The sequence below is a fragment of the Chlorocebus sabaeus genome, chromosome 10 (genome assembly GCF_047675955.1).
Source record: "Chlorocebus sabaeus isolate Y175 chromosome 10, mChlSab1.0.hap1, whole genome shotgun sequence".
NCBI classification, from domain to species: domain Eukaryota; kingdom Metazoa; phylum Chordata; class Mammalia; order Primates; family Cercopithecidae; genus Chlorocebus; species Chlorocebus sabaeus.
In genome coordinates, this window is record NC_132913.1 from 93,947,433 (window position 1) to 93,975,246 (window position 27,814).

General features: G+C 40.1%; 1 protein-coding gene across 3 annotated transcripts in view; it reads left to right on the forward strand.

Annotated features, from left to right (window-relative positions):
* The window catches only part of ADAM23 (ADAM metallopeptidase domain 23), a 172,430-nt gene that overhangs the window by 22,379 nt on the left and 122,237 nt on the right, over positions 1-27,814 (forward strand). For all 3 annotated transcript variants that reach the window (XM_007965997.3, XM_007965996.3, XM_007965995.3), the window contains exon 3: positions 14,902-14,978. In XM_007965997.3, the coding sequence (XP_007964188.1) occupies positions 14,902-14,978 (77 nt within the window). The remainder of the gene's footprint in view (positions 1-14,901; positions 14,979-27,814) is intronic.

Consider the following 27,814-nt stretch of genomic DNA (forward strand, 5'->3'; position numbering starts at 1 on the left):
ATGTTTAATATATATACATTCATGCATGTGATCCATGTGGTTTGTTAGGGAGCTGCGTCTTCATTTGCTGATCATTCTTTTGAAACTTTAACATGTATGTATAAGACATGAAAGTGACGCTCTTGAACTTGAATTCTTTTTGGGAAGCCTATAGTGCATAGTATCTCTTGGTTTTCAAAGTGACACTGTTCTAATTGAAAATGTTGATTTTAAAACCCAATGAGTATGTTGCTTTACAATTGACTTCTGTAATTTTTTTCTCTGTTATCTTAGGTTTCATATTTAAACTCTAGCTCTATCAGATAGTAAGTTATCCATGGAATTATATACCCTCCTTTGTTCATTTACTAGAATTTTTTTGTCCCCAATATGACCTCATTTATTGACTCATTCATATGCCTACTCATTTACTTACTTGTCCATTACTTCGAAATTTAATCACTCAGTAAACATTAAAGGATATATCTTTAATTAATGTATTAGTCTGTTCTCAAATTTCTATAAAGAAATACCTGACACTGGGTAATGTGTAAGGAAAACAGGTTTAATTGGCTCATGGCTCTCCACACTTTTCAACAACTAAGTCTCATGACAACTCACTACCGCAATGACAGCTTCAAGGCGGATGGCTGTGCAGGCTGTACAGAAGGCATGGCAGCATCTGCTTCTGGGGAGGCCTCAGGAAACATTTACTCATGGCAGAAGGCAAAGCGGAAGCAGGTGTCTTACATGGCAGGAGTAGGACCAAGAGAGGGGGGAAATGCGACACACTCTTAAACAGCCAGCTGTCATGAGAACTCGCTATTGTAACAACAACTCCAAGGGATTCGAGTGTTAAACCATGGGAAACAACTTGCATGATCAAATCACCTCCCACCAGTCCCCACCTCCGACCCTGGGGATTATAAATAAACATGACATTTGGGTGGGGACACAGATCCAAATCATAAAATTCCACCCTGGCTCCTCCCAAATCTCGTGTCCTTTTCACATTGCAAAATCCAATCGTGCCTTCTCAACAGTCCCCCAGAGTCTTAACTCATTCCAGCATTAACTCAAAAGTCCAAAGTCCAAAGTCTTTTCTGAGATAAGGCTAGTCCCTTCTGCCTATGCACCTATAAAGTCAAAATCAAGTTAGTTACTCCCAAATTACAATAGAGGTACAGGCATTTGGTAAATACTCCCATTCCAAAAGGGAGAAATCAACCCAAAGAAAAGGGCTTATAGGCCCCATGCAAGTCTGAAACCCACCTAAGCAGTCATTAAACCTTAAAGTTCTAAAATAATCTTTTTTGACTCCATGTCTCACATGCAGGGCACACTGTTGTGAGGTGTGGCTACCAAGGCCTTGGCAGCCCTGCCTCTGTGGCTTTGCAGGGTTCAGCCCCCAAGGCTGCTCTTAAGGGCTGGCACTGAGTGCCTGTGGCTTTGCAGGCACAGGGTGTGAGCTGCTGGTGGATGTACGATTTTGACGTCTTCAGGATGGTGAAGGTGTCCTGCTCACAGCTCAACTAGGCAGTACCCCAGTGGGGACTCCACCCCACATTTCCCCTCTGTGCTGCCCTATTAGAGGTTCTCCATGAGGGCTCCGCCCCTGAAGCAGGCTTCTGCCTGCACATCCACGCTTTTCTGTATATCCCCTTGAAATCTAGGCAGAGGTTCCCAAGCCTCAACTCTTGTACTCTGTGCACCTGCAGGCTTAATGCCACATGGAAACTGCCAAGGTTCATGGCTTGCACCCTCTGAAGCAGTGGCCTGACCTGTACCTGGGCCTCTTTTAACCATGACTGGCCAGAGCTAGAGTGCCTGGGAAGCAGGGAGCAGTGTCCTGAGGCAGACAGCAGGGCACTGGGCTTGGCCAGTGAAACAATTCTTCCCTCCTAGGCCTCTGGGCCTGTGATGGGCTGCTGTGAGAGTCTCTAAAATGCCTTGAAGGCTTTTTTTCCCCATTGTCTTGGCTATCAGCCCTTGACTCCTTTTTACTTATGCAAATTTATGCAGTCTGCTTGAATTCTTCTCCTGAAAATGGGCTTTTCTTTTTTCACCACATGGGCAGGCTGCAAATTTTCCAAACCTTTATGTTCTGCCTCCCTTTTAAACCTAAGTTCTAGTTTCAGTTCATTTCTTGACTTATGCGTATGAGCATAGATTGTTTGAAGCAGCCACATCTTGAACACCGCTGCTTAAAAATTTCTTCTACTAGATATCCTAAATCATCTCTCTCATTTCAAACTTCCATTTATCCCTGGGGCAGGGGCATAGTCCAGCCAAGCTCTTTGCCAAGGTGTAACAAAAGTGACCTTTTCTCTAGTTCCCAATAAGTTCCTCTTCTCCATCTGAGTCCTCATCAGCCTGGCCATCTTTGTTCATGTCACTATGAGCGCTTTGGTCATAATCGTTCAACTAGTCTCTAGGAAGTTCCAAATGTTCCTCCATCTTCCTGTCTTCTTCTGAGCCCTCCAAACTTTTCCAGCCTCTGCCTGTTACCCAGTTCCATGGCTGCTTCCACATTTTCAAATATCTTTATAGCAATACTTCACTCTTGGTACCAATTTTCTGTATTAGTCCATTCTCACATTGCAATAAAAAAATACCTGAGACTGGTTGCCTCATGGTTCTGTAGGCTGTACAGGAACCATGACAGCATCTGCTTCTGGAGAGGCCTCAGGGAGCTTTTACCCATGGTGGAAGGCAATGTGGGAGCAGGCATTCACATGGCCAGAACAGGAGGAAGAGAGAGGGGAGGGGGTGCCACATACTTTTAAACAACCAAATCTCATGACAGCTCACTACCATGATGACAGCTCCAAGAGGGATGGTGTTAAACCATGAGAAACCATCCTCCTGATCAAAATCCTCATGATCACCTCCTACTAGACCCCACCTCCAACATTGGGGATTACAATTGAACATGAGATTTGGGTGGGGACACAGGTCCAAACCATATCAATTAGCTTAAAGGATTTATTCTTTATATTTAACTGCCTATTCCACAACTCCACTTGGGCGTGTAATGTGCATATCAAGCTTAGATTCAGAGTCCTGAATTCCTACCACCACCTTCTTCCCCTGCAATCTTCCCCATCTTAATAAATTGCTTGCTCCTTCTGGTTACTCAGGCCAGACATTTTAGAGTTTTCTTGTCACCTCTATTTCATTTATAATCCACGTCTAATCTGTAAGTGAGTCCTACTGACTTTGCCTTCACTATCTTCCCAGAATCTGACCAAGTCTCATCAACTCCACTGTTATTCCCCAAGTCAAACCCCTATCACCTCCTACCTGGATTATTATTGCAACAGCCTCTTAAGCCACTCTGCTTCTCCCTTGCCCCCTGACCACTTTAGTGCATTGTCCACACAGTAGCTTCTGGTGAACTTTAAAAAATGGAAACCTGATCATATAATTCCTCACTCAGAATTCTCAGCACATTACTATTTCATTCAGAATAAAAGGCGAAGTTCTTACAGTGGCCCACAAGGTGCTACACAACTGACCCCTCACTGGTTCTGTGACTCTTACCTACACAACTCCTCTAGTCTCCCTCCACTTAACCCACACTGGCCTTTTTATTGTTATTCTTTGAATAGACCAAGTGTGTCTCTGCCTCAGGGCTTTTACAACTAGCTGTTCCCTCTGCCTGGGATTCTCTTTCCTTAGGTATTTCCGTGACTTGTACCTTCACCTAGTCTTTGCTCAGATATCACCTCTTCAAAGACTCCTTCTTTGACCATCCTATTTAAAACTGTCACCTCTTTGTTCTGCAAACTCCCTAACTTATTTTGACTCTTATCTACTTTAATCTTTTTACCTATATCACTCATCATTATCTAACTTACTTTATATTTAGTTGTTGGTCGTATTAGCCATCCCCTGCAAAACACATACCCTAAAATGTAAACCCTGAAAGGCCAGGGCTTCTGCTTGAAATGTGGTAGACACACATGATTATTTGCTTAATGAGTAAATGATTTCATGTATGATGTAGAAGCCAACAAGGGAATATATAATCTGAGGAAATAGACATATTCCTCAGATACATAATAGATATATTCTATTTTTATTTTGTATGTCTTCAAGGCTCCATGCAATTTCTAGGTTCACATTTAGAAACAAAAATGGAGTTTTAATAGGCCTAAAACATTACATGGACATGGTGAGACCTATCATTTGTGTACGAAAATAGGAGATTCTGCATAGTGGTCAGTATTCTAAATGTTAGTTTTAAGAATTGTGCAAATACAGGTTGAGTGGTTGATATTTTCCAGAGCTCTGTGGAAGTTCAATATTAGAGAACATGGGTCGCCTATGAATATTAGCTTTTCTACATCTAGCTTTGGGTAAAGTATGTGTACTACAAATACTTGTTTTGAGTAAAATTGTGAAACAGGACAATTGTGGGCCTCTATGTCAAGGAACAGGCCTTAATCATGTTACTTAGGAAGTCTACTGGCGCCTGCATTTTTGTAAAATGGAGAAATCCATTTTTGGCATGACTCCCAATTTGAAAGTTACTCTTTTCATCCAAAGGGGTAGAATGCAGCCCATCCATAGTCATAGATAAGGTCAGAATTCAGTGCAAAGGACAGAGCCAGACATGGCTGAGGACTGGAGAACACTGAACTTTTCCTAATCTGTAGATGTAGTTCTCTGTAGATAAAAGAGATCTCTGCCCCAGTAATATGCAACTTGCCGAGGGTTGTCAAGGAAAGCAAAGACCACTTAGGAATATCATTGTCAAACAGCTGTATATTTAACATGAACTTTGAGCAATCTCAGAAGCAGAGCCTGAAAAATTCTACAGATGGAAATATCATCTCTGGTATAGAGATCCCAACACAAATCACTGGGTAGAAACAGTATGAAACCTACCAGCAAGGATCAGAGAATCGAGGTACGTCAAGAGAAGAGAGCTCTGGCCTGGACAGATCTGCTCAGCCTTCTTTGATTACACGTTTTCAGTAATTTATTGATGAGGGAGAATTGGAGGTTAATATTTGAATCTACTCTATATCGTTTATGGTTTGCTAGATACAACAATGCTCAAATGAACTGTATAATTACTATACCATAATTTTCATTTTGTATTTCAGAATTACTCATTCTTAACTAATCCTTATGTAGTCATCATAAAGACCCAAGTTAAAGAATCTTCTGTTGCCTTAGATTGATATTTGCATTGACATGAGTCCACTGGGCTGTTCCAGTCAAAATTTCAAGGACCAGAGTAGGCAGTCCAGGGAAGTAGGACTCTTTAGGAGGGTTGCCTCACATGAGGCTTTTTTTTTTCTTTTAGAATAGTATTCACATTATGTAAGCAAATTAAAAAAAAAAAAACTGCCATGTAATGAGTCACAGACACTAAGCATGGTGCTTGGTATCTTGCTTTCCAGAATCTATATTTTATTTCCATTCTTTTATTTAAATTATTTAGTGGGTGTTCAATAATTCTGGCTAGAAAGACAAAGTATGTTCTTGCTTTATGACACAAGCATTAGCAGAGAGAGAAGTGTTCCTTGGAGTTCTGCAGTTTGGTGATGTAGGAATTGACGAGGAAAAAGAACAAAGGTGAATCACACCTCAGCTACTAGATTAATGCACCACATTAAATGTTACTATTCAGGAAGGCAGCCGAAAGAAACCGCTTCCATGGTAACTGTTGTCATAGTTGTATTTTTACTCATCTCTCAAAAAATATATGAAAGCGAAATAATACTGCTGTAGTGATACTTGTGCTGCTTTACCCATTTTAAATAGCAAGTGCTCCAAAGGCTTGTAATTCAGTCTTTCTCCTTAGTTGGCATTGCCAGTTAATATCCAGCAAACATTAATCACTAACGGTAAATGTATAGAAGACATTTCATATACCTGTCCAAGGATGCTTTGTCAGTGAAAGTGTGTTGTTACAAAGTCCTCCAGGATTGCTAAATAATCACTAGGGAAAATCTTAGTTTGACCTTCCCCACACCCACCATAAGATTAAATGTACCTTCTCTTCTTTGGCTGGCCATGAAGATTTTAAAAAGAAATATTTAGTGTGGCTAATGTGATTCACTGGAATACGTATTTAGATTACCAGTGCCTACTTCCTCTTTCTCTTCAGCATCCATCTTTTGTATATTTAAGAGTACCTTGGCCGGGCGCAGTGGCTCACACCTGTAATCCCAGTACTTTGGGAGGCCGAGGCAGGTGGATCACTTGAGGTCAGGAGTTCAAGACTAGCCTGGCCAATATGGGGAAACCCTGTCTTTACTAGAAAAAAAAAAATAACAAAAATTAGCTGGGTGTATTGGCACACACCTGTAGTCCCAGCTACTTGGGAGGCTGAGGCATGAGAATCGCTTGAACCCGGGAGGTGGAGGTTGCAGTGCTGAGATCATGTCACTGCACTCCAGCCTGGATGACAAAGAGAGACTCCATCTCAGGAAAAAAAAAAAAAAAAAAAAGGAGTACCTCAAACTGAGGTACATAAGAAAAGAGAGGAAGATGAATTTGGAATCTCTTTAAGACTGATTTATTTAGAAAAGAGCTCTTGTATAAGATTTGGTCAGAAGTTAAAATTCACAAATCCATAAATCCAAGCTTTCCTTTTTTCTGTCTCATCAGATTGCATAATCGAATATTGGCTAGGTTTCTTTTACGGTAGACGTTCCATCTTTTTCGGCTAGGTTGGCACAGAGAACAAAGATAAACAGTGATCTGCTTCCGTTAGTGGGAGATGTTCACCGTGGGTTGTGAGAAGAGTGTATTTTGTTGATGCTTTGGTCTTGTTTCTGTAATAGCCTTCAAAGGGTATGACTTAAGCTTCCTAATTTAGGACCAAAAGATAGATTGATTAACAAAATACATTAGCATTTTTGGGCATGTATGTCCTCCCCCTACTTGTCATTCTTGTGAAATTCTTTATTTTATGATAAACTGTCATGTTTAACTCACACCACAATCCACATTGCAGTATAACAGCCCAGAATGGAAGGCATCCTGTGTTTTACTTTAAAAGCATGTTTCTTAAGCATTTATTTGTTACCAAATACTTATTAACACTTTATAATTTCGTTCTATTAAATAAATCCTGGAAGAGCTGTCTGAATTCTATATTTAAATGAGGAGAAAGTCTTCCTCATAAGCCATTCTCAGCTCTCCCCAGCCCTCAGCAGACTCACTCCACAAATTCAAATACACTTGTTACCCTTACTCCAAATTTAGTAATTAATCATGCTTATATTGTATGTGGTATCTTTACAAATAATATTTATGCCAGGTGTGGTGGCTCACACCTGTAATCCCAGCATTTTGGGAGACTAAGATGGGAGGATTGCTTGAGGCCAGGAGTTCAAGACCAGCTGGGGCAACACAGTGAGACCCATCTCTAAAATAATAATAACAATAACGATTCTTATTATTTAATTGACATATTTTTCACTCTTTGCAGTTACTCATTTTATTTCCTTAACCATATTATAATCTTTTCGATTTAAGTGTTAATTCTCGGCCAGGCACGGTAGCTCACACCTGGAATCCCAGCACTTTTTGGGAGATCAAGGGGGGTGAATTATTGAGCCTACGAATTTGTGACAGCCTGGACAACATGGTGAGACCCCATCTCTATAAAAAATAAATAAAAATATTAGCTGGGAATAGTGGCACATGCCTGTGGTCCCATCTATTTGGGAGGCTGAGGTGGGAGGATTGCTTCAGCTAGGAGGTCAAGGCTGCAGTGAGTTGCGATTGCACCACTGCACGCCAGCTTGGGCAACAGAGCGAGACCCTGTCTCAAAAAAAAAACAAAAACAAACAAAAAAACAAACAAAAACAAAACTAACTCTCCTATACATCTGCTCTAGTATCTTACATAAGTTCGGTATTTAATACAGATTGTTGATGGTAAGCCCATAATACTATCAATTGGAACATGGTAGAAGAAAACATGATAATATTTTTTTCCTTCGAAGTACCTATTTAAATGTATCGTGGCAAGAATGTTCAGCAAATTACCCTAATTTGCAGTACTGTCTTCATGTAACATTTGCAGCTGTTTCACTTCTCAGGAAAATGATTCATATTATTTTGAAGACATGACAACTTGAACAAGGTCAAAGCATAATACATAATGATAATTAGCATAAAAGTATAAAGTTTGCAAATTTTGCTGAGTATAAATGCACATTGGAATTTGCTAGATGGTGGCTAACTATCCTGGGAGGGAACTTTAGGGTGGAGTTGATTGATACTCTTCCAAAATGTTACTATATTCTTTTTTCTCTTTTTCCTACTTTACTGTCTCCTTCCTAAATGATTGAGCTCTTTCAATGTGGCTGAGCTACATTGGCCACATTATTATTACTGCTGTTTTCTTTGAGACTGAGTCTCGTTCTGTCACCCAGACTGAAGTGCAGTGGCATGATCTTGGCTCACTGCAGCCTCAAACACCTGGGCTCAGGTGATTCTCCTGCCCCAGCCTCCTGAGTAGCTGGGACTAGAGGCATGAACCACCATGCCTGGCTAATTTTTGTATTTTTTTGTAGAGACAGGGTTTCACCATGTTGCCTAACCTGGTCTCAAACTCCTGGTTTCAAGCGATCCTCCTGCCTTGGCCTCCCAAAGTGTTGAGATTATGGTGTGAGCCACTGAGCCCAGCCGTCAGTTGCATTATTGTATTATTTAATCCTCGTAAATATCATGTCGTTAAGCTGCTATTATTTGTATTTTAATGACCAGAAAACATTGAGGCTTGCAGATGTAAGGACTTCTGGCATAAATATGGCACTTTTTTGTCATTTATCTAAAACTGACACCTCATATTTCTTCCTTTGATGTGTGACTTTGGACAATAACATTACTTAATCTATCTGTGCCCTTTAAAAATGCTTCTCTTCTATAAAAGGGTAATACAAATGTCTGCTCTACCAACTGCATGGGGTGCTGTGTTCTAGATAGACATGACAGTACTTTGAGATGATTAAAATGTAAGAAATATGAGGCATTATTATTTTTATCATAACACAAACCTGTGCAATCATCAATGTATCAATTTAGAATGAGGGATTAGAACCAAATTATAATTAAACATGGTCTGTTGATATTTTCTTTTGGACTTCAAAACTTTTAAGATATATTTAGATATTTGGATTTTTGCATTATACAGAAAAAAAGATCCACTAGCTGGACTTTTATGTTTCTCCAGCTACAGTATAGGTCCAAACTAGTCCTCTTTAGAAGAACCTCTGTGATTAAAAAAAAGTGACTTCTTTTCCTCAAACTTATTTCAATTTAAAGTTGACATTTTCTTCTCATTGATATTTAATTATCTGGGGTGCTGGATTCTGTGCCTACTGTTTTCATATAAAAAGAAAACATACCAAACAGCCATGCTGATGAAAGTCTTCCTGGTGAAGTGGACTCTTGTCCTCAGCAGCTCAACCCATGATGACAAAGGCGGGGTCCCTCTAGCATCAGATTAGTGGGTTTTCCTCCTCCCATCTTGTTAGTTGGTGAATTTTCAAATCTGCCTTCTCCGAAACATTATAAAATGTCCTGAATTTCAAAAAAAGGTGATTTTTATATTCTCTGACCTTTCTCCACCATATTTCTAGATAATGGAGTAGAAACTCTTGAAGGGTCTATTGAAAAACTGTAAAGGTAAGGGAAAGAACCATATGCAACAAGATAAAGAAAATAAAACACTTCCTGAAAAGGTTGTGATTACACACACACACACACACCTGCCACACATATACAATGTAGAAGCTATATTCAGTGTTTTAACAGACATAGAATAAACGTCGTTTTTTCTATGTTAGAATAAACAGAAGACAGGCATCTGCTTACTGCCTTTTGCTCTCTCTAATGCCCTGTTTCCTGAAGCCCAGACCTGTAGCCCTCTTCTTTACGAACTCGAGTGTCAGTCATTCCATTGGTGTTTGCTCAGGCCTGCTTGATACCCTAAAGGGCTTCTTACCTCTGTTTGTAAAACATTTTCTTGTCTATTGATATTCCTCTTTTGGCCATGTTTCCTTCATTACTTAAATGAATATCTCCCTAAATAAACTTAGTATATCTTAAGATCAGGAAACCACTTCGAAATGCTGTTATGTTTTCCACACCACCTATAGTTTAGAGCAGGGGTCCCCACCTTCCAGGTCACAGAGTGATATCAGTCTGTGGCTAGTTTGGAACCGGGCCACACAGCAGGAGGTGAGTGGTGGGTGAGTGAGCATTACTGCCTGAGCTCTACCTCCTGTCAGATCAGCAGTGGCATTAGATTCTCATAGGAGCACAATCCCTATTGTGAACTGCGTGTGCGATGGATCTAGGTTGCATACTCCTTATGAGAATCTAATGCCTGATGATCTAAGGTGGAACCGTTTCATCCTGAAACCATCCCCCACTCCACCCCATCCATGGAAAAATTATCTTCCATGAAACTGGACCCTGGTGTCAAAAAGGTTGGGGACCACTGGTTTAGAGCATACTAAGGTAAAATATATGTCTCAGAAGATGTGATCATCCATAGCATAGACACCCAGTTACCCAAGCTGCTCATTTTCTACTAAATTTTATAGTTTAGTAGAAATTCAGCCTTATAATATTTTTTGAGTTCTGGGAAAGTGTTATTTCCCATTTTCAGTTCCAGTTATGGGTATGCTCTACAGAACTCACAAATTCTTGCCAAATAGTGAAGAACACTGTTTGAACACCTATTATGTGTGAAACATAGTTGCATGAAAACATGTATATCCTGCACATGGCTGCTTTTTATTTTTATGATTAGATATAGAGTTATTTTTCTTCTTGTTTTTATGTCTATATTAGCTACTCTAGAATATAAGTCCCAAGAAAACATAGCCTATTTAATGCACCCTACACAGAGCTGGGCATGGATGATTGCTTAATGTCATAACATCGCTTGATGATAAGGCGCAAAACAAGTCTTAGCTGAAGAACCCAAGAGCCTTCTTGAAGTCATTTAGTATTATACCATTAGATGCCATCTACTAGAAAGAAAAAATACAAACAAAAGCACATTGCAAAGACGTGTAAATTGTTCTCCAGTGAAGGAGGTTTGTGTATGTAATTGAGTTTAATTGTTTTTGTTTTTAGAGCTCCTGTAATTTCCCTGTGCCAGATTCTGAGTTAAAAGAAAAATACTAAAGTGGTTAGGCAACAGCTGTTCTCAGTCCTTCAGGGTGGTAATTCTGAGCCCAGGGACGTGCTCATTCTTGTTGTGAAATGATGTTCTTTGTCTATAAAACCCTGCATTCTTCCACAGTGCTATTATAGTGAATGTCCTTATAAAAGCAAGGCTGTTTAACAGATATCCTGAAAGAGAAAATAACTGATTTTGACCTAATATGTGGTTCATGAATTCTTCTCTGAAGCATTCCTAGGATCTGATTTTGTATTACTGAACACATTTCTAAACCTCACTGCATAGTTCCTTTGTAAAAGAAGAACAATACTGTAGGTAGTATTTGTATTTTTAGTAGATTTCAGTGAAGCTGGTCAGTTAATTAACTCTAAAATCTGTTAAATCAACCAAAAATGATATGACTGTGTATTATAAGACTTTGTACTCATCCCAGCCATTCTTCTAACTTTTCTACCATTTGGAAGAAGCAAGCCAATATTCTGTAAAAATAAATAAATAAATAAATAAATATATATATATAAAACAACAATGTGGTTTATAAAATAATGATGAGAACTCACTTTACATGGTTTGAAAACATATTTTAAATGGGCATATATAAAAACTGTATAATATTTTGTTAAAGAAAAAGTGACAAATGGAAATGGAATACATAGCATCCAGAAGTTAAACACTATTTTAATTGTGCCTAAGACAATTAAATAAAATGATAGGGAAAAGTAGCACTTGTCAGGTATTTATTTTGGTATAGAGAAGAATCTGTACTGTATAGACACTTGTAGAATGTATAGCAATGGAAAGAGAAACAGAATGTAAGAAAACTAACATACATCAGTATATCTAAATAACTTAAAATGGATATAAATATATTAGATGAAACTAATTCCATTTGATACATTCACAAAGAAGATGAATATGGTGAGGAAATCTTAAATCATTTTATAGAAAATGTGCTTCCTCTTAGAATTAAAATATTAAAACATTCTTACAGATAAAGGTAATAAAATCAAATTCTTTTTTTTTCCAGTGGATAAACAGATATTTTGTTGCTGGCATAATAAATTGCTTCAGTTCTGGAGAGTAATCTGTTAAGATGTTTAAATCATGATGATGATGATGATAATGATAATGATGATGGCATGTGCCAGAAATGGTGCTGAGTGAGCTTGAGGGAATGGTCATTTAGGGGAAGGCTCATTGTCTTGGCCACATGTTCTTGTTTGTGATCATAAATGTCACTGATCATGTCACGTGAAGCTTGCCAGTCTCCATCCCACCTTTTCAGATTCATTGTTTGACATTTCATCTGAAAACCATTTTCCTACAGGCCATATTCATTTAAAAAAAATTTAAAAAGCCTATTTTTCTCACATTCATTTTGACTCGATTTTTGTAAATGTTTTCCTCCCTGCCCTGAGTGTCTTTGCTTTCCCTGACACATGGATTCTTATTCATCTTTTGAGTTTTTGTTCAAATAGCACCTTGTCAGTGGATCCTTTCTGTACCCCTCTGTGCCTGCGTGGGGTTCAGCTGTGGTGCCTGTCCTGTGGCCCATTAGGCAAGCTGAGGCTGACAGTTCTACCTGCCCCTCTGGAGACCATCACTTCTTTGAGGGCAGAAGCTGTGTCCCAGCTATCTTTATATGCAAAGCAGGACTTAATATGTTTGTGTGGAATGATTGAATGCAAAAGCAAAGGAAAACCCAGTATGATTGACTAGCTCTTTGATTAAATTCTATTAAACTGAAGCTAGTCACATTGACTTGGTATAAACCTATTTTAGCATTTGTCAAATTGTATAACTCCTACAGTTCTATAAAATGAAGGTACTACATTTACCACCAGATTACCTTATTTTGCAACAGAGTGTTGTCAGTGTTTGTACTTGTCGTATCACCTGTTTGCTATGAAAGAAGCTTTTTACTGGGTCACTGTCAAGTTCTTCTTAGTATTTATAAAGATGTTCAAGGAGGTATATTTAATGAACTCATCTCTACTATATAATATTCTTAAGAGAAACTATACTAAGGATTTATCTTATTCTTAGGAATTAAATTTTACATACTTAAAGCTTTTTGGATCCAGAGCTGAAAAATCTCTCCTTGTACAAATTATTCATCAATATAAATATCTTTATGCAAAAATTAATGCTTCAAGGTACAGAATGAATTTAAAGACAGTGGATATTTGTATTGAATAGAGGTTCTGTTGTGGATAACAGAGACCACACTTGACAGAAGTTTCTTTCTTTCTCTCTCTCTCTCTCATAGTTGTATGGATACAGGAAGCCCACAAGTATGGTGACCCTGTTCTAGAAGGTTGTTTGGAATTCGACTTGGCGTTCTATGGCATTAAGGATTTAGGAGCCTTCTTTCTCATTGTTTTGTTAAAATTTAATATTTATTAGTTTCCTTTTTGCATTGTATGGATTATTATTGAGTGACTATCTGATTTGGCAATGTGCTTGACTGAAAGTATAAGTCATGGTTTATTTATAGTGTTTTATGGGTTTGGTATGACAAAAAGGTCTTGACAATGAATATTTGGTGAATTACTTGGAAGGTCAGATATGCTAGGGAAGAGTCATTAACCTAGACCTGTTTGCAAGACCCTTGTGATATGTGTTGTGGGGCTCACCACCTAGGGGAAGGATGGGAAAGGGAGAGACAGGGAGGAACAAATAAAGTGCTTCCAAAGCCCTGAGCGTGAAGACTGTGTGAAGGAAGACTTCCTGGAAAGCACTGCAGGTGGGACGCCTTTGAAGGATTGGGAGAGTTTCAGTCATCAAAAATACAGGGGAAGGCAAAGAGGAGCATGGGGTAGCACTGGGGGAAAGGTGGGAATAGAAAGTACTGGGAGGGGGATGCTTGGTATGTCCATGCATGGAGCATTTCACAGATGATTTGTAGCACCCACTGTGCCTTAGGAATGCAATTCGGGAGGAAGGACGTTTGTGAGTTAAAGGAAGTATGGTATAGGTGTTTCATTTAGCCTTGTTCTGATAGTGTGATAAAGGAGAGGTTTATGTTAGCTAATACTTTGACAAAACTTCATTGATTTGTTAATTTGCAATATTCAAGATGCTTCTGTGAGCTGTAATAATCTTTAACACCTAGTAAATAGGATTCATGTTTAGATGGAATTATCTTTGTATTTTGAATTAAGACAAAATAATGACAATATTTGTAAACATTTGACTCTTAAAGGGAGACATAAGCTCTCAGTATTCACAAAAGGCCAGGTTCTAAGTGCTTTCTGAAGTTAGAAGGTTGTACTCTCCTATTTTACTGTCATATTCTGCTGATGCATTGTTTAGAGAAAGTTCCAGAGAAAGTTCTAATTCCTGCTGAAGAGCAGAGCACTGACATGATTTTTCACTTAGGTGTGCAGAAAGAATTGGTTAGCTTTATGCACAAAACAGGCTGAAATCAAGCTTTAATTAGTCAGACTTTTGCAAAATTCATCACGGTCACTTTGGAAGTCCAGCAGAATATGCTGTTGGTTTTTATCTTAGTGGTTTCATTTTCAAGGATGGGTTGTCTTATTAGCTCTTTGCTACACAAATATTTAGATTTTCCTAGCAAAACCATGATATTGTACCTAGTCTCCTAAAGAAATGAATTGCTGTATAAAGATACATAAGGAAATGAACTGATACATAAAAGTTATTCCTCTTAAATATCATTCTTGATAATAATCTGTCTTAAAGACAGGAAAGTAAGTTAAGATTCTTCTGTCTTTTTGAATCCATAGGCTGTCCATCTGGCCCAGGCAAGCTTCCAGATTGAAGCCTTCGGCTCCAAATTCATTCTTGACCTCATACTGAACAAGTGAGTATTTAGACATAATCCTCTTAAGTAGCAGGTGCAATAAAGCTTTGTTTTTATAATATTGGTTTAGTCAAAATAATGTCTGTTGTTTAACAACTATTTTCTAGCAGATTATGTATTTTAGACATGTAAAGTATAAAATTCTGAACGGTGAATTATGGTTTTTTTCCTGAAATAAAAGACATTTAACATGTTAAGCATCTCAAACAGCACTTACATATTACAATTGTAAATGGAATAAATATTTGAAGTAATACCAGTTAATTAAATGTTAACTATAATCATCACTATATATAAGAAGCAATAATAAATGTATGATTCAAGTATAATTTGACTACAGTCTAGAAATTTCTTCCATTTACTCTTTATAATACAATTCACATGACTTCTGTGGGAAGAACAGAGTAAGTGATGACTTGCAAATACCTATTTTGAGAAGATTCTTTGCTTTAGAATTTGCTCTAATATGGTTTCTTAGAAATTTTGGTCCTGATGAAAATTTACCCGATTGTCTCTGAGCATGTGTTTGTTGATATTTAAATGCTGTTTCCTAAGTTGGAATCAGTTGTACAGATGTCTTTGTACAAAGTGTGAACAAGAGCTGTTGACTTAACTAAGGCTCTTCAGCCTCAAATAGATCTAGCACTGAGCCTTTCTTTGGTGAAAGAGATTTTCTATATGGTTTTCTTGAGTTACAGAAATTATAGTCAGTATTTTAAGCTTTTGTCAGTATTTTGATCAGGACTGCATCTTTGCAAGAAAAATACCTGTTAATGCTATCAAACACTATAATGTAAGTGACCACAACTAATATTTAAGAAATTGCAAAGGATCAAAAAGAACAACTATTAAATTTCTCGTATGCCAAATTCTGTGAGCTCTGCAGAAAAAAATGCAAAGTCAGCTTGGGTGTTACTTACTCAAGTGTTATTGCAGCTTTAAGTCAGAATGAATCAGCATAACTCAGAATTGCCTGTGAAAAGGTATTGCAGGTTTTCCTCTTTGGTTGAGTTCCGTTTTACCATGCTGTGTCAGCGGTTTGCCTGCCTAAGAGACTTGTCTTGCCAAATCTTACACTATGTTGAGTGGCAAGATAGAGCTAATTTTAGTGTAAGTCCTCAATTCCTTTAACTCTTACTGCGGTGGAGACCATCATTTCAAACTGTAGCAAGAGGATCACAACCAACACTGTTGTGTGTTTTGAGCAATAAAATATCTCAGCCATAGCAGAGCCTCCTAGTCAATTAGCACATGGCAGAGAAAGGGTCATATGGGATGGCCAGGGTACTTAGAGGTCTGGAAATGTGCCAGAAGTTATCAGTAACACTTAGGATGCAAAGGAATCAAGTTGAGCACCTATTATGAATTGTCTCTGACTTGAGGAATTTAGAGTCTACTTGGGTTGACTCTAAAGGTTGATAGACAAATACGTAATTTTAGAAGAGTATGAAATATGCTGGAGGTTAAAATGGAATGTTATGGTAGCACCAAGGAGAGGCAGCTCTCAGGCTGGAGGAGTGTGAAAAGGCGTCTTGGGAAAGGTGATGCTTGAGCTAAATCTTGAAATGTGTTCTAGGCAGGCATGTGAGATAGTATGTCCGAAGAGGCAAGGCCACGTTGCACTATGGCATGTTAGGGGAGCATGAGCCTTTTGTTGAGCTTCCTCATAAATGACAAGGTTGAGACGAGGGAGATGAGTTGGGAGAGGTAAGCCTAGGGACAGCTCAGCTCATGGAAGTTGTGGTATTTCACATGTAAGTGCTGGGCCATTATCCCCTAGACTGAAAAATCAAGTCAGGGGAATAAACAGAGGTCCTGTTCCCAGGAAGTGCTAAGAGGCATGGAGAGGGAATACTTTCAATAAATCTGCAGTTGATAAAAATTATTAGGATTGCTCCATATGGATAACAAGAGGATAGTTAAAGCTAACAGAGGTACCTCGATTGGTTGGTTGGGTGGAGGGTGATGTCTAGCTAAAATGGGCAGTACCAGGGAACAAACAGGTTGAATGGTGAAGGGAAGAGAATGTGGCATCAGAAGAGACATGATTGATTTGAGGGGCTTTGGGACATACATGAGGCCATGTCTAGGAGGTAGCTGGATATAACCTCAGGGGAGAGATGAGAGCTAGAGATTGTAGACTTGGGAGGTGTTTTTATATAAATGTTAATGACCAACATGGCTGTGAATGAGGTTACCCAGGGAGGGTGGGTAGAGCAGGAGAGAGAAGCTGAGAAGACAGGTAAGAGGAGGGGAGAAAGCTGAGAAGACAGATAAGAGGAGGGGAGAAGATGAAGAACCCATGAAGGAGATTGAGAAGGAGTGATTGGAGAAATAGGACAATCAGGAGAATGATTAAACAGAGTTTCAAAATGGGAAGGTATGATTTACAGTGTCATCTGCAGTAGAGTGATCTACTGGCACATGCTGTAGAATAATCTAATGAGGTAAGAGGCAAAATTTGCTCTTTGGATTTGCCATTTGAGCAGTCACCGGTGGTCAAAAAGCAGCAGTTTCAGTGAAGCTCTGAGGTAGGGGGAATGAGAGGGGACAGAAACCAGGTTACAGTAGGCTGGGAGTTAATGAGAGGAGACGATGTGGAGGCAGCAAATATCCATTGAGGAGGTTTGGATGAGAAGAAAAGAGAGCAGAAGACACTGGGGTCAAAGCAGGGCTTTTTAGTGATGACAGAGCAAGTTAACAGAGCAAGTTGGTAGACTGAGAGATGGAACTGATAAGAGTGGGAGGTTGAAGATGCAGAAAGGAGAGAGGAGATAATCTATAGGGCAACAGCTGGTTAGAGACTGAAGGGAATTAGATCAAAGCACAAGGGCAGAACTTAGTTTTGAACCAGGAAAGACAGGTTGTCCTGCACTGGTGTGAAGCTGTAGGGTGTGTGCAGGTGGAGACTGACTTGCAGGTGAAGGGATGGAGTTGAAGAAACACATTTCTGAAGTTATTTACTGTAGGGATTGGGATGGAGAGGGAGGTTGGGTTGGGCCTTGAGGAAAATGATGAAATTGTTGGGACGAATGAGCGATGAAGCCCATCAAGGTCAAATTCAAGAATGTTTGAGCAACCTTCATTAGAAATCATGTGCTGTGTGTTAGTCTTTGTGTATTTCTTTCTAGTGGTGTTTTTTACATTTTATTTTTATTATTTTTAAAAATCGGAGTGGTTTTTCACTGTGGAGTGTGAATGAAGGAGGCAGACTGTAGTGTGGACCCAGGGCTCAGTCTCTGTGGTAGCAGAGAAGAACAACAGGGGAGGCAAAGCTCTTTGAATACTCATGAATAACTTGGGTAGTTAAGTATCAGGATCCAGTCTAGGTTAGAAGGGAGATGAGGTCAAGAGGAGGCTATGAACTGGGGACAGATGGAGGTCTCTGAAGGGAAAACTAGCTGCAGTGAGAGAGAGACCGTGAGAGCTGCACTTGTGTGCTGTATGGTTTGGCTGTGTCCCTACCCAAATCTTATTTTAAACTGTAACTTTCATGATCCCCATGTGTCATGGGAGGGTCCCGGTGGGAGGTAACTGAATCATGGGGGCAGGTTTTTCCCCTGCTGTTCTTGTGATAGTGAATAAAGTCTCACAAGATCTGATGGTTTTATAAAGGGCAGTTACCCTGCACATGCTCTCTTGCCTGCCGCCATGTAAGACATGACTTTGCTCCTCCTTCACCTTCCACCATAATTGTTAGGCATCCCCATCCATGTGGAACTATGAATCCATTAAAGCTTTTTTTCTTTATAAATTACCTAGTCTCAGGTATGTCTTTATGAAAGGCATGAGAATGGACTAATGTAATACATCCCTCATGCTGTCCTGAGCTTTCTGAGTGCAACCTGAGTGTGCAAGGCTGACATGATGAACTGGAGATGAGGGAACTGTATTAGCACATGAGATGCATTGCTGTGGGTGGGCTCTAGTTTAGATGACTTCTGTCTAGGATTAACCAAAAAGTCTGATATGTATTAGAATAAAGGCAGAGAGTCAAGAGAATGTTTAAGTCTGTAATAGAGGACCCAAAAGCGCTTCTGAGGAAAGAGGGACCTCATTTTCACTATAGGATGATCATTGCTATATTACAGGCAAAGGTGTTAAGTTATCAGAGGAGGGAAAGGTGTCTGGTAAGTATGTGGGCTCAGGGTGTGGAGGTGTGAGCACATAAAGGTGTTACCATAAGTTAATCCAGGTGGTGACCATAGAATCTGCAGGGTTAGTGACCTCACGAGGCCCAGAAGCTCAGCTTGTGAGGACTAACCTGACAGGAGTTCCTGACAGGAGAGCCTGGTTTGCATCTGGCTTGCAGAGGCATCTCATGGCAGTGCTGTGTTTTATTTTTGTTTTTGTTTTTGTTTTTTTTGAGACAGAGTCTGGCTCTGTCGCCCAGGCTGGAGTGCAGTGGTGCGATCTCGGCTCACTGCAAGCTCCGCCTCCTGGGTTCATGCCATTCTCCTGCCTCAGCCTCCTGAGCAGCTGGGTCTACAGGCGCCTGCCACCACGCCTGGCTAGTTTTTTGTATTTTTAGTAGAGACAGGGTTTTACCGTGTTAGCCAGGATGGTCTCGATCTCCTGACCTCATGATCCACCTGCCTTGGCCTCCCAGAGTGCTGGGATAGCAGGTGTGAGCCACCGCACCTGGCCCCAGTGCTGTGTGTTTTATTCATTTGTTCAGCAAATGTTGAGTGAGCATCTGCTATGTGCCTCTGGCTATTGTAGGTGCTGATATTGCTGAGAATAAGATAGACAAGACTTGTGCCTTCCCTTTTAGAACTTCATTCCAGAGGAGGAGGCAGACAGTGGACCACCACATAAAGACATATGGGATGGAGAGGGACTGAAGGTGTGGTGTCCAGCATGATTTAGATGGTCAGAAGAAGCAAGAAGGCCTGTCTGAGGAGGGAACCTGAGCTGAGCCCTGGTTGTCAAAGAGGAGCCACCACACGTTGCTGGAAGGCTGAGGGTTCTGCACAGCTGGGACAGCAAGACAGCCAGAGCTGAGGAAGATGTGTGATGTTCAAGAAGGGCAGAGGACATTATGACCAGAGTGCAGTGCAGGGCAGGGGATACTGGGATAACGAGGAGACGAGATCAGAGAGGAAGCAGCTCTGCAGCCAAGCGATGAAGGACTGTGGTCCATGGTGAGGAGTGTGGGTGAGAAGCCATTGGATGGCAGTAAGCGTGGAAGAGACATGGTCAGATTTCTATTTTATTTAGCCCCAGAGGTCCTAGTTACGGCCTTAGAGGTCCTTTAATTACACTCCTCTCAGAGTGCTCCTCTTTAAAATTTTTGTTTAGTGTTTCCTCTAAAACAGCTGTTATTCCAAGTTACAGAAGGTTTTGAAAAGATCACTAGGGTAATGTTCTTGTCTTTCCTTTTTTTTTATGTCAAACAAGCATTTTAGGTATTTTTAATTTTGATTTTTACTATCCACTTTATTGAGGTATGATTGATACTAGATCAACAATTCTTGATCCTGGGAAATCTCAGAAGGTCTGAGGATTGATTGTCTCTTCTCTGTGTGTGATTAGAATTATGCCAAAGCCTATATTACCCATATATTTGCTGGTGTTTTCAGCAAATGTTTACTAAGAATAACCGTGATCAGAGCGACATAATGGTTGAAAGCATGGGTAACACTTTGATCTTGGGCAAGCTTCTTAACTTCTTCCTTTTCTTCATTTTTCCTCTTCCACCTATTCCTCCTCTTCTTCCTCTTCCTCCTCTTCCTCCTCCTTCTCTTCCTCCTCTTCCTCTTTTTCCTCCTCCCCCTCCTCTTCTACCACCTCCACCATGACCACCACCACCTATCACAAAACTCATATTTCTAAAGTTTACCGGTCAGTGTTTTAAAATTGTATTCACAAAGTTTTGCAGTTATCACCACAAACTAATTCTAGACCATTTTCATCACCCCCAAGAAACCCTGTACCCATTAGCAGCCACTCCCCATTCCGTTCTCCCTTAAGCTCCTGGTGACCACTAACCTACATTCTGTCTCCATGCATTCGCCTATTCTGGACGTTTCATACAATGTGTACCCTTTTGTGACTGGCCTCTTTTACTTAGCATAATGTTTCGAGGTTCATCCATGTTGTAGTTGAGTAATATACCATCGTATGGATATATTCTAAGCTTCTTAAGCTTTAGTTTCCTTCTGAAGCTGTAGGTTTTTGCAAGGATTAGATGAGATAACATGTGGTGCTTACACATGTTCGTTAACAAGGAATTTTATTACCTCAGTGAGGCAGTCACTGCGCTGAGATGTTGGGGGATTCTGCATTGAGGAGAAGAGTCATTGATCTCATGGAGCTTATGATCTGGTGAGAGCAGCTCAGGTCGTAAGAAATGCTGCTCGTCTTCCCTTTGGCTTCAGTCAGTCTTTTTCTGACTTTAGTAAGTGAGAAGGGAGGGGTGCACTATGTAATCTTTCTCTCTTCAAAGTGGGCTGAAGAAAAAAAAAGGAGACAATTTGGCAGGCCCTGGGTTGATATGTGCTCGAGGTAGTGGGCACTGGGGATTCAGATAACATATACTTCCGTTGAGTTGAAAGCGTGCTTGCGAGACACTTGGTACTTGTCCAGTTTTCCCAGAGCTGCTCACCAGACATCCATTAAAGAACGTGATGTGACTTGCAGGCTGTTGCATATATGTGGATATTTATGTTTCCAGGCCATCTGACTGGTCTGAGGTGAACACCCAGGCCCTCAGCATGCTGTCCTGTTTATTGTGCAGTGAAATCCCTGTGCTTCTTTTGGCCCCTGCCCAATACAGAGAGGAAAGAATTATTAGGATGTATCAAAGGTAATGCCTTCTTGGTTAAAAAGGCAGCATTATGTTCCTTCTTAATAGAACAGTACTCCAGCGAGAGAGTGTGGGGATGTGACACGTCTTTGTACGTTCATCTTGAATGATGCCCAGGGAGAACTCTGGGTGAAATCGATGTAAGACATCCACATTGGGTGACTGACTCCCAAAACTGAGGAGTAGACCCAAAACTTGGAGAGTAAGGTAGTTTTGAATTTAGGAAAAAAATCTTTGTTCTGATTTTCTGGGAATCAGAGGTGTTTGATTTAAGATGAATATCTAGAAAATGCTAATTTAAAGAAATACATGCATGCAGTAATTTGCTTGTTAAAAGCAGTTCACGCTGCGCTTTGGAAAGAAGCAGACAGCCACACTGATGTAGTTTCAGTTAGCTTAAATACAGAACCCAACCTTCTTGCTGACTGGCATGGTTAATTCATTCATTCAGTCAACAAACATTTATTGAGCTTCTCATTTGCGTAAGACACTGTGCTGAGCAACACAGGGGAATTCAGAGCCGTGTAAAAGAATTTCTCCTCTTCAAGAGCCTGTGGTAGAGAAATGAGATTACAGTGTGTACGAATAGTGTTAACACATGATAGGAAGTGACTTGAGAGACTTGGTGATGAGGGAAGGCTTTCTGGGGAAGGTGGGATTACTTGGGAGTCCTACAGGATGCTGCCTTGGTTTTGGGTCCCCTGGTAGCAGACCCTGAGGCAAGGAGGAGGGAGCTAGGAAAGGGTGAGTTCTCAAGCTGTTTACTCCTCTGGGCATCTGGGATTCTCACTGAGAGCTCTGGGAGTCTGTGGGCTCATGCCAGCCTAGAGGCAGGAAGCTGGAGTTTTGTCCACCAACTGTCAGGCTGTTCTGAGGTCTGTTTCTCGGGGCAGTAACTGTTTACGACCTCCTCCTGGGTAGAATACAAAGCCTTCCAGTCCAGGGTCTCAGGCACTTCCAGTCAGCTGCCTTCAGTGTGTGGGAGTGAATGCCAAGGGCATAGTGGCAGGGCCCAGCGGAGCCCACAGCAGGTGCTTTAGACTTTGAAAGGTGTGGGAGGGAGAAAGATGCAGGCTCCACAGGAAGTGGCAGGCAGAGGTGTGGGAGCCCAAAAGCACCAAACTCCTGGTGTGAGTCAGGACTGGTGAGGCCCCCTTTCTTAAAGAACTTGAATTACCAAGCTGGGAACAAAAGGCAAACTGCCTGTTGGGAGTCCCTGGATCCTAAGGGAGATGTTTGGCTAAATGTTTTTTTTCAGCTCTGCGGATTTGGAGATTGAACTTAAATATGGTTGTAAGAAGGAACATATGGAGAAGAAACAGGCCTCCTGCCTCATTTTTCTCTTGTGGTCGAGTGAGACCAGGACAGGAGTCAGGAGCTGTGGCTGGGGACAGCTTGAGGCAGCTTGACCCATACCAGCCTGAGCTGTGGTGTCGCTGTCTTACGTCTTGGTTTCTGAGTTTTCGTGACTCCTGAATCCAGATTGGCAGGCCCTGTGTGTCACTGCTGGCCTTTTTCTCTCTGACTAGCAGCCCATCGTGCTCACTGCTGACATTTCTCTTACACATCTGAGAGAGGGAATCAGGGAAGGCACCGGCCCTAGGAATTTGGAGTCAAGACTTCCAATCTCAGCTCTGCTGCAGAGAGCTGGTCACAAACTCTGGGCCTTAATCCGAAGGAATTAGGGGAGATGATGTGAACATTGCTTTCCGTTTCAGGAGTCTCGGGGTTTTGATGATGTTAACTCGAAGGTTAAATGCTTTACTTCCCAGTTTCAAGAGATCTGCCGAAGGAAGGCTTTCCATTATGGTGATAGACACTGTGCCAAGATCTTTACCTGTAGTCTCCTATTTAAGTTCCTTTGATAACCCTGCAAGGAAGATGTGATTATCCCCATTTTACTGCTGAGTAACATGCGGCCTGGTGAGATTCAGTCACATGCAGGCACTCCAGCATGGGCTGCCTGCTTGGAGTCTCCTTCACCATGGCTGCTATGGTCACAGTACTGGACTACCAATTTGCAAGTGAGCTGAACCTAATTCTAATGATTGCATATCTGTTCACATTAAGTGAGAAAAAGAGTGGAACTATTTTGGTCAATTTGTAACCATATAAGGAAAACACAGAAGGTCCCACATAGGATTGAAAATAATGCTGTTTGTTGAGTAGAACCATCTGTTATGCTCTGAATTGTGTGTCTCCCCCTCCCCATTCATACGTTGAAGTTCTAACCCCTAGTACCTAAGAATGTAACTGTATTTGGAATAAAGTCTTTAAAAAGATAATTAAGTTAAAATGAAATCTTTTGGGTGGTCCTTAATTGAATATGACTATTGTCATGAAAAGAGAAAGTTTGGAAACAGACACTAGTGTGTTGGAGGAAAAACCATGTGAAGACACAGTGAGATGGACGGCGGCTGTCTGCAAGCCAAGGAGGGAGCCCTGAGAATGAAACCAGCCCTGCTGACACCTTGATCTTGGACTTCCAGCCTTCTGAACTGTGAGGAAATACATTTCTGTTGGTTAAGCTACCAGTCTGTGGTACTTTGTGGCATCCTCAGCAAACTAATACACCATCTTAATTTACTTATTGCTTACGTATTGTAGTGAGACATTCAGTATTAAGTGCTGCTTGTTAATGGGTAAAACTGTCCCTTATACTATGATTTTCAAGTGCTGTTTTGAGAGATTGTGGTTTCTTTTGCATTTAGGTACTTTAGGAAGATTGGAACTGTTTTGGTAGTTTTGAAAAAGTATGTGATGATAAAGAATCTTAAGAGACAGGGATTCCCAGAGTTGCTGTAAATATTGATTGCCACTGTGCTGTGTGCAATATGATGTAGTTGAATATTGCATTTTATATGTCCTAGAGGCCTGATAGTATTCTAAGCTTTCTAGCACTGGTAGGAATGAGTTGCTATGGATTTTTCTCTCCTGAAGCCATCCTTTCCTGTCTAGTTCTAAACATTTTAATTCTAGAGTGTCAGGTAACTCTTTTTGTTGCCATATTTTCTCCGATCAGGGTGATCAGATGTTTCTGGTCTGAGTCAGCCTGTATTGAATGCCGTGGGTATTATTTGCTTTTGATGACTCATCTTTATGCTGGTAGATCAGGTCCTGAAAATCTTGAAAACATATAAAATAAAAGAAATATCGTCTAAATTTTAGTAGATTCTGGTTCTATTTATTTGGGGTGTCTATGCAACCTACTTTCAAAATGGTTTGAGAATGACTTGCACAATTAGACATAGTAACAAGATTATTAAAAATACAATCACAACCAAACCATTGATACTTATATACTGATTCTTGATTTTCATAGATGAACAAAATCTAGCATAACTCTTGGGTGGTGAAATTCAATGGATGTTTGCCCTCTGCCTGCCCCTACCCCTGCTTGCCTATTGACAATAATCATTGTGAGTGACTGGGACCCAGGGAAATTAAGCACCAGGCTAGAGAAATGAGGAGGGCCACAGGAACCAGGTTTAGATTTTCTAGGTTCTGGGAGATGAGGAAACTGGGATTGTCCAGAAAAGAGGACCCTGTGGCTACAGTCTTTAGCAGGAGAATAAAAAGTATGGCAACTAAGAATTTCTGGCAAAATCAAAAGAATTTAATTGTTGATGGGATCATATTACACTGTTTATCTTATCTAGGATATAAAAGACACCTCTAGTGAGTCAGGACACTATTTCTTGACTGGTGGATAAAAGGAGACCCTTTGTGGGTATCCACCCCAATGCAGAATGTGGGCAAATAAAACCTGAACTTGACTCATTTTTCAAGCACTTCTTGGACTTTCGAAGACAAAGACAAATAATGTATAAAAATTCCAGCAGAAGTTAATTGTGACAAAAAATTGAAAAGCACAGATAATTAGATGTGACCAAGCATCTGAGATAAGTTTATTACAGTAGTTACTGAATTTAGATCTTACTTTTCTGGCAGTTATGTGAGAAAGATAAGATAGTGGGTTGTGTAATTTTCATTATCTGATACAAGAATTTTATCTGTCTGAGATATGTGTCCTTGTCAAAGGGGAATTTATCCCTAATGCCTGAAGTAGTAGGACATTCAGTAGAATAATGGTTAATGTGTGCAACTATGGTTTTGCAAATGACTAGAAGTGTTTCTTAAATGAATTTCTCATATTGACTCTCTGTATTAGCCAAGTGCATGAAGTTCTTTCTAACCTCTGAGTTGATTGATAGATTTCCATTGACAGAAGCCGTTGATGAATGATTCCAAGCACTTTTATTTCAAAAATGTTTGAGTGCCTGCTAAGTGCCAGGCACTGTCAAAGTTAGCCTAGAAAAGTCCTTCCCTCATGAAGCTTATAGAACGGAGGAGGAAAGACAAATCTGTAGGCATTTAATGATAATCTGAGAAGTACTGTGATGGGGAAAATACAGGATGTTTTTATCCCACATAGGAGGGGTACCTAACCCAGATTAGAGGTGGCAATGGATAGCGAGCTAAACGTTTATGGAGCTAAATGTCTAAACTCAGGTCTAAAGTATGGTTAAGAGGTAGTCAGAAAAGGTTTGAAGGGAAAGAGAGTGTGGAGGCCTGAAGGTAAGCAAGAAACTTGGGACATGAAGTGAGAGAAAATGGAGACTTTGAGAAGTGAACAGAACCACACAGCTAGTAAGTAAGAGAGCCAAGATCAGACCTAGGAATGCCCATTGTCAAAACCTTGGAAAGTCGATACATTATCTAATTCATTTGTGCTGCTATAACAAAATGCCATGGACTGGACAATATATAAACAATAGAAATTTACTTCTGATGGTTCTGGAGGCTGGGAAATCCAAGACCAAGGCTTGATATCTGGTGAGGGATCTCTGCTTGCAAGATTGTGCCTTGTTGCTGTGTCCTCACATGGCAGAAGAGCCATATGGAAGGGCCAGGCAATTCTCCAAAGGCTTTTTTGTAAGGGCATTAATCTCATTGATGATCTGATTAATCTCATTAATCTCATTGATAATGGCAGAGCCCTCATGGCCTGATCACCCTGCAAAGACCCCACCTCTTCATAGGTGGGGTTTTAAGTTTCCACATGAATTTTGGAGAGACCTATACATTCAAACCATAGCAGACATTTTTCAGTGATAAAGAAATCTGACTGAAAATGTGTTTGAAAAGCTCTACAAAGGTAAACCTTAGAGAAATAAAAAACTTTATATCATTTTTGTCTTAACCTTGCTTTATTTTGAATACTACTACATATTGTATTTTAATATTAAATATTTTGAATACTATTTAATATTATTAAATATTAAATATTTTGAATACTACTAAATACAAAATAAAGTACAAAATACTACTTTATTTCGAATTCATTGCCTAAATCCAGCCCCAAACAATAACTCATTAAATTTTCCTCTTGATTCTCTATAGATTTATATAAAGTAAGGGCTTGACATCACATGAAATGGCTCGTTAAGATTCTTGATCATCTGTTGCCAATGAGAATTGTGTTATTTTAGAACCATTTTTTGGATGATTCATATACTAGAATCTCATCATCTAGAGTCATTTCTCCTAATCTTTTAAAATTAATTGTAAATTAGAATCCCCAAATAAGAATTCTGACTATGGTTTATTATGGGCTGTTTGTAAAAGTACTCTCTTTAACATGTTCATTCTAATTCTTCGTCCTTGATGATATCCATGAGCCTTAATATAATATTTAGGTTGTGTTTAAAAACAAAATAATCTATAATGGCTTTTTATTTATTTATTTATTTTTTTGAGACGGAGTTTCACTCTTGTCACCCAGGCTGGAGTGCAATGGCGTGATCTCGGCTCACTGCAACCTCCACCTCCCAGGTTCAAGCAATTCTCTGGCCTCAGCCTCCCAGGTAGCTGGGATTACAGGCACCTACCACCATGCCCAGCTAACTTTTGTATTTTTAGTAGAGATAGGGTTTTGCCATGTTGGCCAGGCTGTTCTTGAACTCCTGACCTCAGGTGATCCACCTGCCTCGGCCTCCCAAGTGCTGGGATTACAGGTGTGAGCCAC